The following is a 22116-nucleotide window of genomic DNA, read 5'->3' as shown; positions in this document are numbered from 1 at the left end:
GAGTATGCAACAGCTTTGCAAAAAGAGGAGACATTCCTGTAGTTTTAACCTACACTTTGTTTCCTGTAGTGCTGATGCCGGTGCACATTGCACAAAACTGCATTAGTGGGAGTTTGTAAAATTGAGACCTACAGTGTAATAGATTAATCGTTGACCCCGAAAACCTTTTTCCCTCCAATACACTTGCCATTAGATTTTGTGGTCTACGATCCAAAGTCCGCCTCACTAACGTGACTGATATTGTTTACTACTGTTCAAACATTTCCCACAAAACAAAAATAAGCTTATTTTGCACAAACAAAGATTTAATGCATCCTGCTTCCATCTGTACAATTTCCCTAGGACTTACCATAGCCTTCAGGTAGGTCAGGTGTCTGGTGGCCATGTGGTCTGTTTGGAGGGGTCTGTACATGCCCTCTGACCTCAGGGTTCCGAAGCCTCTGTGCTTGAAGCCTCTGCTCTTGACCTGGTGATTCTAGAAGCCTGCAGTTTCCTCCACCAGCAGCTCCAGTACCATCAGAATAGGGAGCTGGTTCCTCCATTAAGCCACTAAGTGGCCTTCCTGGTCCAGAATCTTCACAAACGGGTCTATAAACATGCAATAGTTTCAGTTCCAGACCACTGTAGTTACCTTTATCAATCTGCTTATTATTGAATCGCGGACTAGTTCAAACAGTAGCAAGTGCAAAAATGGCTTTATTTTGAAAAGTGAGGTCACAGGATGCACAGTAGGTCACCCCTGCATTCACCTTTCATCACCTACTTCTGATGGTGCCATCCTCGCCTTAATTAAGAAGCATTTTTCAGAGGTGCGGTTATTCTGGGGTCCCAAATAGGGCAAAATAAGCTCCAGAGAAAATACAGTCCCATTACTTTCTCAACTCTATCCTATGCACTCATAACCCACACACCGAAGACACTTCACTGGCTGTTGAAAAAGGAAAATTGAAGTCCCAATGTTCAGGCACCACACCTCGCTACCCTTCCAAAGATTTCTAGCCTAATCAATGTGCCTGTTAACGACAGATTACTTGTACATCTATCTCTCCATTGGGTAGCCACATACAAATATATTGGGAGGCATATAATTACATATCCTAGGATAAACACTAACACTTTCACACAGCCACTAAGATCTGATGTGAACTTTATGCAATTAAGTAGAAGTCAAATGTGATGCTGCCCCAAAGATCCACTCATGCTTAAAAAGTGATCTACCAATAGGATAGGTCTATGTACCTCCACAAGCCAGTCAGAAAATAAAGAAGATCAGCTACGAAGTGAAAGTTTCTCTCTGAACTTCAAGGTATTGTCGTCGACACAGCCCAACATACAAATGATTTTCTGAATGATAGGCAGTCACGTCTTTTGAGCAATATGTCAGACTCCCATGTTCTTGACAACTTGTTCTTCTGTATCCCAATCCTTCAACACTGACATGGCTTAAATCACTTGAGGAGAATCATTCAGTGCTTGACAAACAATTTTAACATTGTTATGTCTAAGAAATCTATATTAATATGAAAGAAATACCTGGATTAACCCTTAAAAGGTTCTGCATTATAATTCTGGAATGCTGGCACAACATCACATGTAACAAATAACTTTCACACAAAGAAACCATAAAAAGCTCAAAAATAACTCCTGTTGTATCTACGGTAAGGTTCACTAAAACTTTCCTATATTTCAAACCATCACAAACTGTTCAGTGTTTGGTTAAGAAAATATTTACATTAACATCATTTATAAAAATGAAGAGAAGCACATGGGTGAAATAACTTTAGATTTGAAATTCTATATAAAACATTGCACTGTTTACGAACACATATTTAAGGCCTATGTGGGTTACTGTATGATTCCATGTTAAGGGCACAGTCCTTCATGTTTCTTCTTCACATTGATTTGGAATGTTTACTTAAAATTTATCACACCTAAAGACCCTTATTTGTAAAACGAAGTCCCAAAACCCCAAAAAACATGAAGGTCTTGTGACAATCATATGATTACCCCAGAGCAAGGGTTAACGGATTTCAATTTGTGAGTAATTTGGAGATACGAGTGTTAATGTGTACTAGTGTTAACATTGTACTCAATACTGCTGCCTTTTTACTGTTTATCATCACCAAACCACACTTTGCTGCTTCAAAGTAAATACTATGCTCGACAAAACAAAATCATCCAAAACAAAAGTACATACCCTTCATTTTCTAATAATCCTCTGCAATCAACAACAGAACCTCCTGTGCCTATTCGGTCTCGGGTCTGTAAACTTACTAAAAGATCAAAAATAAAAAAAGGACAAAAACATTAAACTGCATTTTTATAAACCGAACATTTCAAGTTTAACATGGTTAATCACTGTACGAAAAGCAGTATAGCAAGACACTGTACCAACATTTATAAGCACATTAATGGCATACCATTCTGTGAGAAGGGAAAAATGTGAAGCTGGTTGAAATTACAGGTTTCAGGAACAAATTAATGCCTGCGCCATCAAAGAGATGGTTCCTGAATAGAAAGCTTTGTATGCTAGTTTGTTTGAAACTATTTTAATATAGCAGACATTAGTACATTAATATAATAGACATTAGGTTAAAACAGAAGCCTTCAATCTTGTACGAAGGTTTCATTCACAGGTTCACTTTTGAGACATTGTAGGAAGCTGGCTCTGTATATACTATACCAAAGTAAGGTATCGTGTGTACAGAGTCCAGTGGAACCCAAAGGTAGGCAGAGGTAAAAGTACTTAGCACCTTACTCTCCATTTGTGGTAATGTGGACGAGCAGTAAGGCTTTTTCAGAGGGCAGTGTTAAGAATTTGGTGTACACACTCAGTTTTAAAACCGTTTTTACTTGTATTTTATGGTTGGGGATTTTACCAGCTTTAATTCTTATTGTAAATTCAGTTCGCTGGCGCAGCGCTCTGCATCGCTTACCTGCGCTTCTTTGGGGTACTAGCACCTGGGACGCAATCAGATCGGCACTCCTGCTTCCCGTGTGGAGGCTGGGGGGGACGCCATCTTGGTGGTATTCCTGGCCCGCACTAGCGTTTACACCCCATGCCAGCACTTAAGCAGCTTTGACTCGGGCGCGCCACCACAGTCTCCTGAGGCTTGAGCCAGGAGATAGAGCTTACGCTTGACACTTGCTTGACACTTGCTGCTATTTTCGTATTTTAACTTGTTTTAAAACTGTTTTTACTTGTATTTTATGGTTGGGGATTTTACCAGCTTTAATTCTTATTGTAAATTCAGTTAGCTGGCGCAGCGCTCTGCATCGCTTACCTGCACTTCTATGGGGTACTAGCACCTGGGACGTCATCAGATCGGCACTCCTGCTTCCCGTGTGGAGGCTGGGGGGGACGCCATCTTGGTGGTATTCCTGGCCCGCACTAGCGTTTACACCCCATGCCAGCACTTAAGCAGCCGCTGACTCGGGCGCGCCAAAGGCGCGCCTAAGGCAAGCCCGTCTGCGCCCGTCCGCGCCTGTCCGCCGCCAGCCGCCAGTCACTCTGCTGGTTGTGTGTAAGGTACGCTTAGGTATACTAGGGACTTCCTGCTATCAGCTAGATATAATCTTCCCCTGTGCAGTTTAGTTCACTGTATTGCTCCAGAGGGACCTTTCTGCTGTAACAGATGCAGGTTAAATTCCAACCCCTCACTTCCACTCGCTACTCATACTCCTACCAAAATCCCTTTTAAAATACTCCACCTGAACACGCGCTCTCTTGTGAAACATCTCAATGAAATTTACGATCTTATTGAGGCAGAATCCCCGGACGTCTTCTTTATTACGGAGACATGGCTTACGACTGATACGGTGGTTGAACCGGGACTTGCTCTCCCTCCTGGTTTTAATATCCACACCATCAACAGAGAGATACCAGAGGCGGTGGTTTGGCGGTCATCTATAAGTCTTCTCTTCATTGCACATTCGTTCGCGAAGACATTGCTGGCTCAGAGTGTGCACGCTTTTCCATCTCTCCGAATGCCAACTTCACTCTCTCTGGCCTCTTGGTATATCGTCCTCCTGGCCCTTCCTCTGAATTTAAAGTAGCCATCATGGAAGTCATTCATGCTCTAGCCACCAGAACAGCCAATTTCACTCTTATCGGCGACCTAAACATCCACTTCGACCATCACCTTGATTCGAACGTCAGCTCTTTGCTTGCTGACTTGGAAGCTTGTCAACTTAAACAGCTGGTGTTGGAACCCACGCATCTGGCTGGACATCTTTTAGACCCGTTTTTTTCTAATATCCCCTTTCTCCAGGTCAATCCTCCTAGCCCTGTCTGCTGGTCTGACCATTACCTCATCACCATTCTCCTTCCTCAGACAGAGACCTCCCCCAGAGCCACGACCAGGGCCATGCTTAAACGGTGTTGGCACAAACTCAAACGGGAGGACCTGCTGGCCCTCCTGTCTTCTAGTCTTCCTACCCTCGACAACCTTGGTCCGGAACAAGCCTACAAGGAGATCTGTGACTGCATCTATGCAGCACTTGACTCCCTTATCCCTTTAAAGTGGTCCAAGGGACGCGGCGTTTGCCCCAATCCTTGGTATACAGACTCTCTTGCCGCAATGCGGAGCGTCTGTAAACACAGTGAACAAACATGGTGCAAGGACTATTGCCCTTTAATGAAGAAACAATATCAGGCCACTATCAAAAGTTATCACAAAGCCATACAGCTTGCCCGCACTGCCTTCTTCACGAACCAGATTGCCTCCAGCAACAACCCCACTAAATGTATATTTAAAATCCTTAATGACTTGAAAAAAAGGAACGATCCACTCACTCCGCATATTACTTCTGGTAAACAATGCGAAGAATTAGCTTCCTACTTTGTTCAAAAAGTTGTAAATATTTACAAATCCTTCGCTAACCATCCCACGACGCCAGAACACCTCCCAATTTCTACTCACTACTCCCCCTTGGAGAGTATCCCTCCCATTTCACAAGAGGAGTTTGACTCTCAGCTCCAAAGTTAAATCAGGGTCCCCTCTTGACCCTATGAGACCTACTCTATACCGAGACTGCCTCTCGGTCCTTCTTCCGCCGTTACTTTCGACTATTAACTCCTCTTTCAGCAGGGCCTTGGTCCCTCAGGCCTGGAAACAGGCCAAGGTACTTCCCCTGTTAAAAAACCCCTTCTCGACTCCACCAAGCCCGAGAACTTTCGGCCAATTTCTCTTCTACCGTGGGTGGCTAAAGTAGCAGAGGCTCATGCCAATAAAGTTCTCTCTGAGCACATAAACAAAAATAAGATTCTAGATCAATCCCAAAATGGATTTCGTGCGGGCTATAGCACTGAAACCGCCCTCTTAGCTGTGAGCGAAAACTTATGCTCCATCCTCGACAAAGGCCAAACAGCGGCACTCGTACTACTTGACCTGAGTGCCGCTTTCGACACGGTTTCTCATCGGATTCTCCTACGCCGGCTCGAAGAAGCCGGGATAAAAGATGCCGCTCTTGAATGGTTTCGCTCCTTCTTGACTGACAGATCTTTTCAAGTTTTTGCCCCCCCTTTTGCCTCCTCTATTAAACCCATTGAGCAGGGGGTCCCTCAGGGCTCGGCGCTCAGCCCGGCTTTGTTTAACCTTTACGTTCAACCTCTGGCCGCAGTCGCACTCCACCATGGTCTGTCCATGGTTTCGTATGCAGACGACACCCAGCTTATGGTAGCTCTCTCAGATGATCTTGTTCACGATGCCTCTCATTTCCAGATAGGCCTTAAGGCTATCGCGGGCTGGCTGACAGAGAACTGTCTCCAGCTCAATGCCAACAAATCAGAGGTTCTTTTGGTAGGCAGGAACAGGGAGCTCTGGAACTCCCACTGGTGGCCTCCATCCCTGGGACCTGCCCCCCCCAAACTGGTGGTGAAGAACCTCGATTTTCTGTTCGACTCGACCTTAAGCTTTCAAGAGCATACCAAAACAAGCATTTACAATGCAACGGTCTCGGCATTGTTAAAGTTAAAGCTATTGGCATTGCTCATGGCAATGCCGTTTCTTTAAATGTTTTAAAAACAAAAACAAACAAAAATAATGTCATGAGCAATGCCAATAGCTCTAACTTTACCAATGCCGAGACCATTGCATTGTAAATGCTTGTTCATCCTACTTAAAGCCCTGACTGAATGTATAAAGATTCTACCAATCGGGTGAGCATGGTTTGTCTCCTGGAGCTGGACTGTGGCAGATGCCGAGAAAAAACAGGGGGGAGCAAACCCACTAGCAGTGCCCCACAGTCAGTGCTTAATATGTGCCGGCATTTGACAGTAGTGGGCAACGTCTCATTTTTGGGGGCCGAGACTTCTGTTATAATCATCAGATTTTGACCCGGGGGAAGAGAGAAACAGAAAAGGGATGAAGGAGAAGGATGGGGGAGATTAAAAAATAGAGGCAAATGGAAAAAGCTTGGACATAAAAGAACTGACAAGAGTGAGAACTAGTCTTCAAGCCGGAAGTCAGGCGCCCTTGCCCGGGACGTGGGCGGGTCCTGCTCCAGCAAAAACAGAAACCGGCGTGCCGTGCTAACGCGGGGCTCCCATGCTGAAGGGACAGCCCCGCGGTGGCGGCCGGAGTGAAGAGAAGCCCCGGGTCCCAGGAGGGGGCCCGGGTGAAGACTGCGGCGGCCGAGGATTACCACAGCAGCGCGGGGCTCCCAGGAGTGCAGGGAAGCCCCGCAACAGAAGTGCTGCAGCCGGGAGGAGGAGCCCCCCCACCCCCAGAAGAGCAGCCCGGTGAGTGAAGAAGGGTTGGAGGGGCTCCGTGTGGGCTATTATTGGCTAAAGTGTACTTTTGCAACTCTGAGCATCCCCATCTTGCAGCGGGCCGCTCCAACGGGGCTGGCATGTGGTCGGAAGCGGGACAGGAGATGTGCACATCACGTGTGTGCACGTGCGTGTTCACGTGCACGTACACCGGCTCAAATCCGCAAAAAGCCTTGCGCGTGCCCATCTCCTGTCCCACTTCCGAGGCAGGTCAGCAACAATAGATCTCGCTGGCGGACAGCAGCACTTCGCGCTGCGTTCGCAGGCGAGACCTAAAAATAAACAACTCTCGAAACCAACACTAGTTCCTCATAATGTACTCCAAGGCTCAACTCTATCCCCAGCCCTTTTCAATCTCTTCATGGAACGTCTTATGGTTATCCTGAACCACGCAGGGGTCAAATAACCCCTATATGCTGATAACACCCAACTTCATAACTAAATTAAATCATCCAGTGACATCCAACATCTAAACACCACACTAATCAAGATACAAACTTGGCTTAATATCACTTAAAGCTGAACCCCAACAAAACTACTTATTTTCTCCCCGAAAAACAACCCGCTACCAATCCAAGACTAGCGCAAGAATTTGGACGCTCTAAGCTGTTCTCTAACACTGTCCACACCGTTAAGTCCTTAGGCATCACCCTGGATGGAAACATGCCATTGAAAGACCACATCAACAACCCAGCCAAAGGAGCACTAGTCACACTAAAACACCTCAAGAAAATTCAAACTTTCATTCCACTGAAGATTTTAAAACAGTAGTGCAATGACTAGTCTTCTCAAACTGTATTATGGTAACACCATCATCACAGGAACTCTGACAACTCACCTTGCCCCCTTAGGTTCAATTCTCAACATGTTGCAAACGGTTTAAGCACATCACACAGGCCCTCAAGAGCCTCAATTGGCTTCTAATTGAAGGATAATGTTTCTACAAGACATCTTGCATCATCTTTCTCTGGAAATGCTCCCACGATTTTAAACTCACTCCCTAGAGACCTGCGCTGCAACCCCTCATTTACCTGTTTCAAACATGACCTTACATACCTACTACTAATACTTTAACACGCACCCTAACTGATCTATGTCCCAAAGCTCACACTCACTCTGCCTTGACCAGTTGCAGCGGTTAAATTAGTGCGTCTGCTCTCTACTATGTTTTGTACGTTTTTAGCTCAAGCAGTTCATATGTCTGCATACTGTAACTCCCGCTGCAGCCGATCGTTTTTCTATTCTGTATTTTAACATGTACTTCAATATAATGATCTTGCATTATATGTAAAGGGCTGTGATACCTTCTGGTCTAGCTTAGCGCTGTTAAAAAACGTAACACTACTTACATGTGTCTAAAACATCCTTGGGCTCAAAGTCTACGAGCGAGAATGCTTGGGATTGGTCATTACTTTGAGCAATTTTTTGTTGCATATTTATATAGCGCGAACTCGACCCGAAGGAATTGGAGCGCTTTACATAGCACCGTATTTACATTACACATCCAGGCACGGGGAGATTAAGTGATTTGCCCAGATTCACAGATGTGGACGCGACCTTGAGGCTCGAACCCTGGCTTCCTGCACCAAAGTCGGCAGCGTAGCAGACGGACCACATCCTCTCCTCAATGTCTGCAACTGCTCACTACAGGTGGTCCTGCTGCTTCCCACGAATTCAAGTCAGAGGCAAGTTCTGAGAAACACTACCACGTGGGACCGCCTTCCCCACTTAACTCATGAAACTACTCATGGCGACAACCCTCCCCCACAAAACAGCTGTCTCTGAGACAATCAGAGGGACATACTGTCGAATAAATGTGTGTATATCACCAAACTGAATAAGAATCATGCACTAGTGGGATCGCATATAAGACGGTTAAGTCCTGGGTTAGCAACAAATAAAATCCCCGAAACAGCACCTACTGTGTCATCGTGGGGGAAAGCAGCAGCGACCGTGAAAGAGCGAACTATACCCATCCAATCTGGAAATGTACAACTTCGGTGTCTTACATCAACTTAAGAGGCAAACCCTATACATCCGAATGTAGAGGACAAAACTCAAAGTCATTAAGCAAATATGTGTTAACTTTCAAGTTAAGATTTTTGTAAAAGAGTGGCTTTTGGGTAGGCCAACATAGTCAACTATTTTTTTACACAAACGCTTGTTTAAAATAATTTCAAATAGGTGCAATCACACCTAAGTGACTCTGCCGTTGTTTCAAATACAACAACCAATAGTTATTCCCGAGCTATGGTGTATATGTGGCCATAGAGTCGCACAGACCTGCCCTATCCCCATGGACGCGTTTGAAAACCCCGGGAGGTGGCCTTGTCACGGACCTAGGCAAAAGCGGGCCGAGCCAGAATATGTTTTTACTCACCACAATCATGGAAGCGGGTCAGATACGGTGAGGTGGTCGGAGAGGCACCTTCCAGGTAACGGACTTCAACCATGCGTACAGAGAGCTCAACCCACACCGATAGCACAGAATGGGGCCTAGGCCCAGGCGGGGAACAGCCGTGAGGTGAAACGGAGAAGGCGTGACACAGGAGATGACGCAACTTGAGGCACGAAGATGCCGGGTGACGCTCGGCAGCAGAAGGCGTCGCAGATGCTGCTGAGGGGCGGATCCAGGCCTGGCTGCAGCGAGGACGGGAGTACACAGCTCGCATGCTTAACAGAGGTCTAAGCCCCAACGAGACTGAAAGTTGGAGGCAGTCATCAAATAGAATCAGTGACTCTGAGTCACACCTCTGGAGTCCGCCGTCACTCAAGTTTTACAACCAGGATCGGATTGGGGCCAAAATTAGTCCCTGGCACCCGAAGAACAAGAAGACCCTTGGAGAGGTGAGGAGACCAGAGCAGCAGCCGGACGCAGGGGGAGCGGACGAGCACACGACTGCCTTTCTCCGAGGCAGAGCAGAAATGCCTCGGAGAAAGGCAGCGGCATTTTCGGATTCGGGGGCGTGTTTTGCTGTTGTCTCCTCCTTGAGACTTCTTGCAAAAAACACGCCCCCCCCCGATCCGAAAAGGACGGGGCCTAATCTGAATGACTGACCTCTTCTCCAATGGCTGGCCAGCATTCAAGAGGCCAGCCAATGGAGAACAGGGGAGAAGAGGGGCGGGTTCAAGCCCCTCTTCTCCAAGTCATTAAATCTCGGAGCGAGACTGCGCAAGCGCAGCCTTCGCAGCCGAGACCTAAAAATAGCTGTCACCTGCTTTGGTCTTTTACGTGCCTTAAGACCTACACTCCGCTTCTTTGACTCCGCTACACGCCAACTTATAATCCAAGCCACCATTCTTTCAAGATTAGACTATGCCAACTCTTTGCTGCTAGGGGCTAATAAAGCGGAACTTAACCGTCTTCAGCGTACTCAAAACTCCGCAGCTCGCGCCATCCTTGGCCTTTCTAGATCATGCTCTGGAACAGGGGCTATCCGTCGCCTTCATTGGCTACCGATCTCAAAAAGAATTGAATATAAATCCCTCTGTCTCACCTTCAAAATTCTTAAATTTGCTACCCCCGAGATCCTGTCTGACCTGATCACCCCCTACATCCCCAAGCGTACGCTGCGCTCTTCTGAATTGATGCTGGCTGCTGTTCCCAGAGTTAAGAGATCGAGAGCTGGTGGCAAGTCTTTCCGTCTCTTGGCACCCAAGCTTTGGAACTCCCTGCCGTTTACAATCCGCAGCCTGGACTGTCTGACCTCATTCCGCAAAGCTATCAAGACTGCTCTCTTCCCTATGGCTTAATCTCATCTTCCCTCCTCTGGATTCTGTGGCTAGCGCCGGGACGCCCCTTCGCTGGGGCAGCTGTGCGCTTTATAAAAGTGTTTAACATAACATAACATAACACTCAGGGAAGATATGATGTCATACACTCAAAGACTGAACTCAGACCAATTTGCTTGTATCAAAAATATTAATTTGTAGTTTTATTTCTAGAACCAAGCCAAGCCTGGGGCAGGTAAGTGAAATAATACTTTGCAAGGTTTTATGCAATGAATTACAGTTGAATGCAGGTTTAAACACTGTTGGCTGATTTACAGGTAAGTCAACAGTTCGAAATTACTTTACAGATTACTGTGCATGTTACTTTTGCTAAGAATAATAGCAAACGGCCCATTTTATCGGCCCCATTCACAATCAACTATGGATAACGAAATCTTCACGATGGAGATTCCAACCACCACCCACCAATGTGAATCCAGACTTCTGGGTCAGTCTGGATTCATACAAGTCAGATCCACCTCCATCAACCTAGGTACCTTCTCTGCAACCTCACATTAATTCGATCAAGAGCTAGAAGGAGTGGCAGCCTTACCAGATGCTATAAAAGGTTTTGATTTCTTGCTATGGGCCTTTTAACCGACAGCACTCCATAGACTCAGCATACGGAAATATCCGATAGACACGATGGCTCTCTTGTATTTCTCACCTGTCACTGGGGCATAAGCAGAGGTACAACACAGGGATGTCTACTCTCCCCATTGCTTTTATTTATTTACATTGGTGGAGCCACTAGCCTGTTGGCTCAGAGAAAGGCACATTAGTAGAGGACTGACCTAAGACCGGCTATTTACTTGTATTGATGACATTGTATAATAGGAAGGAAAAAAAAACATTAGTGAATCGGTCACTTGTCATCGGAGAAATAAACTGGTTCATAAAATGGTCACATTTTTGCTCAGCTTGGAGATGATCAAGCTATGTAAGGGGATGAAAGGGGGGAAATGGAGCTCACTAGCTCACTGTAGTAAGTGTATAATTATGGTTATACTAATTTGATATGATTATTAACAAAATAATGAAAGTTAAAAAGCTTGCATTGTGTACACTTTTCCTTTAACAGACAGCCTAGTAAGATATATTTTGTCAATCTCTTGTAACTCGTCTTGACAACCTCTCTATTTGAGAGAATGCAACCATCATAGAATGAATCTGGAAACTACATTTTAGAATCCATTTACAAAGCTGTACTTTACTTAGTGGGGCTGTTCTCATTGTTGATAGAGCAGAATCTAAGGTGTACTGGATAAAACAATCCTCTGCCCAAAATTATACTTCAAATGAAAATTAGCCGACTACCAGCAAAGAAATGGTACCAAACATTGGATGAAATATTCACAGGACCTTTTAGAAGTCTGCCAATAGTGCAAGAATATAAAAAGGTTGCAAAATGCCTTACAATAAGCCCACTGGAAGATCTTTATTCTGGCAGAGATAGCAAGAATAATTTGCTGGTACAGCAGAGTTGGCTTCAGAGCTAGAATTTAGGTAAATACAGGGTTTCCTTTGAAGTAGAAGGGTAGCTTTGTGAACTAGCTTTGTAAATTCGTTAAAGTGAGCTACGGGAACTTTCGCAGATCTTGAAGGAGGAGCATAAGAAAGATTTGCTGGACCATGGTCACTGTTTTGAACTTTTGTTAAGATCTAGTTCAGAATCCAGATCTTTAACATGAATATGGGCCTTACTGAACAACTGTGGGTGTGATAATCTTGCCCAATCTGAAGGTGGTATGGCATCAATGGACCCCAAAAAGGACAGGTTGCTCCACTTCCTCTAGAATTTCATGCAGCACTGATTGAGTGGGTCTTCAATGCGGCAGTAGTGGGTTAAAAATGGTACTAACCACTGACAGCACCCAGGCCTCATTAATAATCTAGGTCAATGTTGGTAGCAGCTAGAAAGCTCTTCCAATGAGATGTTGAGTGAAGGTCACCCAGGACTCAAGTGTAAATCAGTCTGGGTTGCTTATGTTCCTTTTCAGAGGAGATCAGGCTTAGCAGTTTGGGCTTGACTTTTCCTGTGGGAGCAGCATCGAGGACGATCAGTATATGGCTATTCTCGATCCTGAGTAAGACGGAACAAAAAAGTTATGAACTGAAAAATGGCCCAGAGTAATTATCAGTAGCCGAGATCAATTAATTAAGTCCATCCATCACATAGATTTTGCAACTTTCAGTCTTTTGAGCCATTTGAAACCCGCCAAGTCTTGGGAGACTACTCTAAATTTTCCCTGAAGGGTATCTACGTTTATTAAGAGGTTAAGATAGAGGAAGCATATTAATGTAGGCTTTCGGTGAAAATTGCACTTACCCTGAAAAAATAAAATGCCTTGGCTGACTGGAAGGAGGAACGGAATTTGGTCACTAATCCTTGGACAAAACACATTGATTTGGCTGTGAATGGGACAGTTTTCTGTTACAGCAACTCAGTCAAGGGGGTTGGAAACATTCTTCCAGCTAAATGACAGTCATTTACTTTCTCCCTGACCCACTGTTTCAATACAGACAAACCAGTCTTGCATCCCAGTGAAGACACTGATGTTCAATGTTGGTACAGCAGTGTCAATATGTTCACCAACTTCTGCCTTCTTTCCAAGACTGAAGGTAGAGCACTGGGTAGATTCTTTCTACACTTGCGGACCACAGGGAAGCACTCCAGTCACATTTGTGCCAGAGGTACTAATCGAAGTCCAACAAATGGATTAATACTGCTCTGGCCCAGAAAATGCCTACCTAATTACTAAATGACCTCTTCTTTCAAGACACTGTCTTAATGTTCACATACGACAAATACACTTTCCAATTCATGGAAGGGGCAATGACCATCACAGAGAGAAGTAGTGGGTTCCAAGTGACACACATTATCGCCTTTGATAGTCCTTCATTTGTTAGCTTTGGAGCTTAAGATTGCAAGTTTGAAATTATGGCTAATCAAATGTGGTTCTGCCTTCTTGAGGAGCAAGGGCTCCTATGGGAGCAGGAGATTGTGTAAGGTAATTAAGGAAGTTAGAGCACAGAAAATCCAAATTGAAGCAGAGTGGCACACGTTTCAAATGGACAGCATCTACACACTTTGCCATAGCTAAATTAAGTTATCTTTTAGCAGAATATAGATTCTCTGGATCATCAGTACCAGCATCATAGTTGCCAAACAAAGACAGTAGCCTATTGTGCAAGGATAGTTCCCAAATTAGACGGCAAGATAGAAGCAATGGATCAGAGTAGAGCACCGACACTAGAGCCAAAAAGCATGGCGATTAGAGGTGTAAGTGTGGCCATCAACCGGTGTGCTGGAACAGCTTGCAGAGGAGCAGGAACTATTCAGTGAACAATGATTCTCGGCTTGCTGTTTAGTATACTAACTGCATCCAAGAAGTAATCAAGCATCAGAAACATGGTCCACTTCACTTCCTGACTCCATTTGAACACACTGAGGTCTAGCTTCCGTTAGTATGATCTGGATCGGTGTACCTAGAGCAGTTTAAACCCATCTATATAGTCAATCATTGTGACAAGGATTTAGTGATGACGATACTTGGGACAAAAATGTCTAGATATAGGCTGAAGTCCATAAGTGTGTGAGAACTGCCATCCAGAGGTATTGAGAGATGGTAGAGTAAGAAGGAGACCGGATGCAAAGGTCAAGGCACATTGCCTTCATCTTCCACGATTAGGAAAGTGAGAGGAGAAGGCAGTCACACGTTTTACTGCATTTTAAAGCACAAAATAAAGGGGATATCTACTGACTGGACAGGTCAGCTGAGGCCCATCAGTAAGGAGAGTTCAGTCACTGCCCCCCCCCCTTCTATTTTCCAATGTACTTAGTTTTGCATCTCAACACCAATGAGTGCTTAAATGGTTCAACCACCTTGGAAGAGCAAGGCATATTTCATTTCTTGGGACACCTCTCATTCATCCACATGACAGCCACCTTAACTAGGTTTTCCAGTGAGACAATATTAATGGCAAAAGAAAACTATTCAAATCTCGGTTAACAAAGAATAAGTGCAAGTGAGACAAATGAGACTCAATGTCTCGAGGATAAACGACCGAGCAGGACAAGGCAGATCAGGCTGGATGGAATTCACAGAATTCTACTTTAACTTTGTAGCTTGACTAATAATGCAAACGCACTAATGTGGAGCAGGATTTGGCCCTCTGAATCTCACCCAACGAAAGTGGTGTCAATACTTTTATACACAGAAGGAGAGAATAATTTGACAGTGATATAATGGCTGGTCCCAGCTTCTCCACCTACACTGGGAGTTATACCATATGATATAAGAGAGCCCTGGGAGCAAGGGAGGGATCGGATTCACTTTTCAGCTCTCATTTTGTGAACACTCCTCACATTGCTAAATCCCGACTAAAGTCCTTGTGGGTAGAGAGAGAAAGACACTCGCAACCCAGTGGTTTCCCCACCTTAAGAACAGAGGAAGCTATTTTAATAGGGTGCCTCACTTTCTCAATGAGGAGGTCCTAGGTATGCATGGTTTCATAGCCCCGATAATAAAGTGATGGGCTCCGCAAAAAAAATTAAATTTAATGCAACCTGTTTCATAAAGCTCTTAGTACATCAGATGGTTCTTCAGAGCTCTCGTCCTGAAAGTCAGCTCAGAAGGTAGATATACACCAGTTTGTCACCAACCAATACAAATAAAAGACCATAGGAATTTCTTCTGCAAACTCAAGAGTGCATTGCAAACGGCTTATTACTCAGACAGGTTGCCAAGCCAAAAGAAAAATCATTCAGAAATTGAATGAGAAGAGAAAAGGAGCCCACACTTCAAAATCATTACGGCTCGAAAAGCAGGCTTCTGTCCCAATCAATTGATGGTTAAGAAACGCCATGTGAATGCGTGAATAGGAGGCAAGGATGTGTTCAGGAAAAGGTTTGTTTACCAGTAACAATTGCATTACGACGTGTGATAATGCCGCACATCATTCCACCAGCTAGTGGTTTAGTTCAGAAAAACATGTAGCAAAAGTAACCCTTTGTATTTTGGGCTTCGACGGTAAGTGCAGTCAACAAGGCTCATGACTAAGTCAACCCAAAGCCTACTAGCTGTCCAGCATTTAAAAAAAAATTCCCCCACCACCTGCTTCAGTAAGAAGAAGTCTGTGGTCCTATCACTAACTGCCTGGTCACACACAGGTTGACAGGGCTTGGGCACAGAGGTTACCGTTAAGCAGACAAAGGGCCTAAAAAATAATTAAAAAGGATGAAGTCCACGTGGAAAAAAGGATCGTACTTGTAGGTACACCATTCAGAAAAATATGATACCTTCATTAGGTAAGCATTTTACAATTAGCAAACTCTCAGAAGGACGTCTACTCTCTCCAGGCAGTTTTACAATACATTACGTTGGAAAATGTAACTGGGTGACTATTGAGAACAGACCGCCAACATCTGAGAATAATGTTAGACTTCTCAAAATATCGGCATTGTCTGCACAGAGTACAAACAAAATATACATTTCAAATAAAGTGAGGTCTCTTTACTTTTGAGCCAAATCTAAATGAGAAAAATAAGAGCAGACTGCCAACACGTGTCAATAACGAAATACGGTCCTTATGGGAACCAGATAGTGCTTCTTATGTATGTAACATCAACATTTATAATCAAAATCTCAGCAAAAAGATCAGAATGAAAAAAGAACACGAGATATTTAAAACGTACTGAAACAAATAAGAGGTTTAAAATACAGAGAATCAAAATTTACACCGGAAGAAACACTTTAACAAACTACATCACTGTCATACGTCATTCCTCTTTTTGAACTAAAGTGCATGCTGCAGGAAAAGCTCTAAATTATTGCTCAACAACTATTTACAAATCTAATTGACATTATAATAATGAAACAAAGACAATCTAAGGCAAAGAAGACTTGTACTGCTTCTTAAACAAAGCTTAGTCATCAGGATCACAAGGAAACACCCGAATGGGAATGTCACTGAAAAACCAAGACAGGTGGAGGTTAAAGAACCCTGGGCGTAGCAAGCAGATACTGTGCTATTTTCAGACCCAAACAGGTGGCAGGGTACTGAATTACTGGGAATAGGCATGATCCATAACATAGGAATAATATTCAGTACTACGTCCGCACAGAATCAGTCACTGTGGCAAATAATTGAATTCTGAAAACTCTTTGAAGCCAATGTAAATTACTGTACTCAAAGACTACAGAGTTTTCGTTCAACACAAGTGGGAGTTCAGAGCGAAGGATGGTACCATAACCTGAAGTACAAAATAAAGACATGGACTCATGATTTGCGATTCAGAGGCTCTTCCATCACAAAGAAGTCCCGGATATCACAAGAATATGCAAGGTAGGTCTGAAACAAACGATGCCCTCTATGTGAAGCATTTACTTTTAACCCTGACAATCTCTGCAGTCCTTCCTACTCTTGTCCGCTACAACTGATTAAAAATACTGAATGCTTATTGTGTTTTCCACCAATGGCTGCAGGGAGTTTGACCTGTAATGGAGCTGCTAGTTGGGTTTTGCCAGTCCACATTTCATGTTGTTGTTAATCAAAGTGACAAATACTATCTCCAAAGAAAAGATGTCCATCTAACTAGACTGACAGTCACTAAATGAGCTTTGCCATTGTACAAATTATTGAAAATATGTGCTCATGATGTTTTATGAGTGAACCGGAAAGAACACACCGGGCTCAGCTGTGGATGCATCAGTTACTCATTAGGTAACCAAGCATCATGAAAGCGATAAACTGTCTGTGCATAAGCAGGGACCACTTTAGCAGGATTGTTGCTTTTCCTACATTCCAAGAAGAATCTTAAGGTCATCCACAATATTCTAGTCATTTGTCTTATCCACTTCCATCACTTTCGAAAGGCATATGCAGACAATGCAGTTTTATGTACCCTCAAAATACCAGTCTACAGTTTTACTGGCAGGGTTTGAAAAGTTTTAAACGGATTACAAGAACCATTAACATCCAGATGGTTTACGTTTTGGCAGTGGGCTGCAAAGAAAAGCAGATGGTGGTTTTGCCTTCATCAAAGTTTTGCTCAGGTTACAGACCTGAATTATGTAAGACACCAGTTTTTAGCATCTGGCAAATGGGCTCAACAGATCAAAAAATTAAAGTTAGCAACTGTGACTTTTTAGTTGCCTGTACCGTACATGCCACTAGGTTCTCAGCAGCTATGGAGCAGACATTCGGGCTCAGTGTGAAGTAAAATGTTTTAGTGTCAATTAAAAAAATATCTTTGTCTTTCCCAAGCCACTCCTACCCAGTTACTGCAAAAGGAACAAGGTAACTTAAGTGTATCTAACTGAGCTCAGATGAGCCCATTTTTGTATTGACAGTATCTGGTCTAACCATGATGGATTACTATTTATAATTATGGCTCCCAGTTTTATGGTATTTATATTTTTGTCATTTCCATCTGTATTTATCCATTTTTATTTTAGGTTTTGTGAAAAAATGAAGCTGAAATGTGTATATTGCTGTATTTATTTAACCAGTTGATGTGCACTAGTGCCTGAACGCCTGACCGGTTTCAATGATATCTACACTCAGATGGTAAAATATGCACTTGTAAGGAAATATGTACATTTTAGTATCAAGATTGTGCAAATCTACTTCTGTTTAAGGCTCTTTACTAAAATCCCTATTTGTTTTGTAATCCCCTTGGCTGTCAATCTGCACAGACATTGACCCTGCAGTCATGATTGACAGCATTTAGAATCACTCAAAAACAGCCCAATTTCCGTTTTTATCCACATTTAAAAATAAATATAGACAGGAAAATAAATGGTTTTTGGTCTGTATTTATCTGTAAAAACGGAAAACAGGGAGCCGTATTTATAATTACCCTGAGAGAAGATCTCTCTTGGCAGGCTCTGGTTCGTCCGATGTCTCATGCATTTAAAAAGTCTGTTATCTCTCTCCAATAACGTGGCTCCCTCCGACACTAGCTTTGACCGGGTAACATAATTGAAACCAGTTAAAATCTTTTAGTATTCTGCCCTCACCCAAACACCAAAAGACAATAGTTCTTTCCTTTCTTTATGGCTTTCAGTATAGGTCGGTAGGGGACACTTATTGCTTGGCAAATCGTAGTGAAACTTCTTAAATTGAAGAGTTGTAAATATGTGAGATTATTTTCTGACATCGTATATGTAATGTGCTCCCTTTATCTGATCACAATTGTATTTATACGTTGTAACTTTTTCAATGGTCTTGTTATATTATCTTTATTGGAATAAACCTTGCATGACTACTCTGCTAACTAAGTCATTAACCTTAGAATCCACTAGACCAACATTTCAATTTTGACAGCACTTGGGAAGGTCACCTACAAAACACTTGCAAGCAGCTGGCAGTGTCCACACCACTGAATCCATCCCAACAACAGGAGAAGAGTGCCTCAGAAATTCTAAAGTGTACTAGAAAATCTCTGCAGAGATATTCAACAAAAGACATCAAACTTCACCCTGAACACATGAAGACAGTATCTGGTTGGCTCAACTTCCAAGCACATACCCATGATCAATCTCATCATCCAGCACTCATTCACATCACTGTACAAATAGGATCTAGTTAAGTTGGCTAAAGGAGGCGGAGGTAAAAAACCCACTCTCTTCTTGACTTGGGGTGCAACTGCCTTACTACTAGTTTTAGCTCAAGTTATAAACTAACCTCCATCAATCTATAAGGTCTAAGTGTACTACTCTCATTTATTGATCAATTCCAGAATACTGATGATTTATTGAGTCAAACTGCTAGCCTTCAAATATTTCCTTTTTTCCTTTCTCCTCTTAATAGTTTCTGCAATTATTCCGCAGGTCATAACTTGTATTACTTACTGAACAGCCACAAGGGGGGGAAAACAGTTCTGTTAATTGGCGGTCAAACGGATAAAACCAATGAAAAACATGAAATGTATCTCTTACCCACTATTTGGCCTCTAACTGCATCGTTATCTGTGGGATTTAATTTGCATAGATCCAAACGCTGGTCTGCAAACATAATACAAAAGGATTAGCAATTTATGCATCCAATGACATAATTCAACTTGTAGAAATAGAAAAAAAAAAAAGACAAGATACACCTCTTTTGAGGCACATACCTTTTGAAAAATAAGCGCATTGAAATATTAGGATTGATGCCACATACAAATCTAAATATAGTAGCCAAACATGCTTACTCATTCAGAATATTATTTTCACATTTGCTAAGAAGGGCTGTTCAATGGCTGCCAAAAGTGTGCAGAGTGCTTATTGTGCTTTAGGTGCTTTTTCGCCATGAAAGAGCAGCCAAACAAGTATAGGCAGGGTTAATGATTTTTTAAAGCAGTATACAAGGCAGAGAGGATAATAACGAAAAGTTTCTTACCTGTCGGTGTAGTTTTGCAGCTTGAAGATCTTTCTGGATTCACTATGCTGTGCATTATTCCGCGATCTTGTGGTTGGGTCCGGATTCGTAGTCTTTTCTTTGTTTTTTGTTTTTTTTTTTTCGTAGCCCAGGTGGGCGTCGACGTCCACCATTTGGTGCACCTCCCGTGACGTCGTCGTGCTTCCTGCGGAAGTCCCACCTTTGGGGCGCCATCTTCGGGTTCTTTTTTCCCTGTTTTTTTTTTTTTTTTTTTTTAACCCTAGGCGATTGATTAATCTTTTTGTCCATATTTCTGTACGTCTCCACCTATTTGATCCTATCCATTTCACCCCCTCTTCCTCCAGCCTCATCTTCCTGGCGGAGGTGGGTGGGTTCGCTAGTGAATCCAGAAAGATCTTCAAGCTGCAAAACTACACCGACAGGTAAGAAACTTTTCGTTTTGCAGCGTGAATCTTTCTGGATTCACTATGCTGTGCATAGACTTTGTAGCGGTTTTCCTATTTTTGTGGTGGCTGGGTGGAAGATGATCGCTGGTCGTTGAAAATGTGTTGTAGCACCTTCTGTCCGACCTGTGCTTCCTTATTCATTTGAATGTCCACGCAGTAGTGCTTTGTGAACGTGTGCACCGATGCCCAAGTTGCTGCGAGACAAATGTCTTGGATGGGCGTGTTTGCCAGGAAGGCAACTGTGGCCCCCTTCTTCCTTGTGGAGTGAGCTTGAGGCCCCTCCGTTAGCTCCTGTCCAGCCTGTTTGTGACAGAATTGAATAGTGAGGGCAATCCACCTAGCGATGGTGCCCTTGGTCACTGGTCTACCCATGAAGCTAGTAGCAAAGGACACAAACAGCTGCTTCGACTTCCTGAGTTCCTTGGTTCTTTCAATGTAGTGCATCACCGCTCTTCTGGCATCGAGGGTGTGCAGGGCCTTTTCTGCGTTTGTAGTCGGGTTTTGGAAGAAACTCGGTATCTGGATACTCTGATTCATGTGGAACGCCGACACTACCTTGGGCATGAAGTGTGGGTCCGTCCTCAGGACTACCCTGTCCTTGTGAATTTGAATGTAGGGCTCCTGTAGCGTTAGTGCTTGAAGCTCGCTCACCCTGCGTAGTGAGGTTATGGCCACTAGAAAGGCAGTTTTCATCGTCAACATTTGTAGATTGGCCTTGTGAATGGGTTCAAACGGCGCCTTCATGAGCTCCGTCAGAACCACGTTTAAATTCCATGCCGGCGGCGGCAACCTTTTCGGGGGTGCCATTCTTTTGGCTCCCTCCATGAATCTCTTCACCACCTGCGAGCTGAAGAAACTTCCACCCTTCTCACCTCTGGTGTAGGCAACGATCGCTGCTAGGTGCACCCTTAGGGAGCTCGAGCAGAGGTTACTCTTTAGAAGGTGTGTGAGGTACCTCAGCACAGTTGAGTCTCTTGTCATTCTGTTGTGCAGGCCCTTCTTCTTGCACCACACCGTGAATCTCTTCCACTTTGCGCTGTAGCACTTTCTTGTAGTAGGTTTCCTTGCCTCCCGTAGCACTCGCATAGTGCTCTGAGGTAACCTTAGGTGTGCGAACTCTAGGTCTTCAGGAGCCATGCTGCTAGGTTGAGGGTCTCTGGCTCTGGGTGCAGGACCTCCCCGTTTTGCATTGAGAGCAGGTCTTTTCTCCTCTCGAACTTGTACGGATTGCCTTGCGCCATTTCTTGAATCTGTGAGAACCATGTCTGCCTCGCCCACTGTGGGGCCACCAGGATCAGAGTCATGTTGCTGGTTCTGCACTTGTCGAGCACTCTGTGCAACAGGGGTATCGGTGGAAAGGCGTAGGCAAATGTCCTCCACCAGCTTATCCATAGGGCATTTCCCTTGGATTGCTGATCTGGTTGCCTGGACGCGAAGCTTTGGCATTTTGCATTGTGGCGTGATGCAAATAGGTCTATTGTGGGAGTCCCCCATCTCCGGAAGATTTTCTCCGTTTCCTGGCCATTGAGCTCCCACTCGTGCGATGCTGACGTCTGCCTGCTCAGCCAGTCTGCCTCCACATTGTCCTTCCCTGGTAGGTGAATTGCCAGTAGATCTATCTTGAGAGGTATGGCCCATCTCCAAATCTCCTGAGCTAGGGATGAGAGGGGAAACGACTGTGTCCCCCCTTGTTTGTTGATGTAGAACATCGCCGTGGTGTTGTCTGTCTGTACCAACACC

The 22116-nt window shown here is 44.0% G+C and overlaps 1 protein-coding gene across 2 annotated transcripts in view; it reads right to left on the bottom strand.

The window, feature by feature from the left end:
* Positions 1–22116, bottom strand: part of SMURF1 (SMAD specific E3 ubiquitin protein ligase 1) — a 241690-nt gene that overhangs the window by 89385 nt on the left and 130189 nt on the right. For both annotated transcript variants that reach the window (XM_085629135.1, XM_085629136.1), the window contains exons 5-7: positions 19489–19554; positions 2198–2273; positions 350–588 (exon numbers count right to left, since the gene is read on the bottom strand). In XM_085629135.1, the coding sequence (XP_085485261.1) occupies positions 350–588; positions 2198–2273; positions 19489–19554 (381 nt within the window). The remainder of the gene's footprint in view (positions 1–349; positions 589–2197; positions 2274–19488; positions 19555–22116) is intronic.

The sequence above is a fragment of the Triturus cristatus genome, chromosome 10, assembly GCF_964204655.1.
Source record: "Triturus cristatus chromosome 10, aTriCri1.1, whole genome shotgun sequence".
NCBI classification, from domain to species: Eukaryota; Metazoa; Chordata; class Amphibia; order Caudata; family Salamandridae; genus Triturus; species Triturus cristatus.
This window is presented reverse-complemented; position numbering and strand designations above follow the sequence as displayed.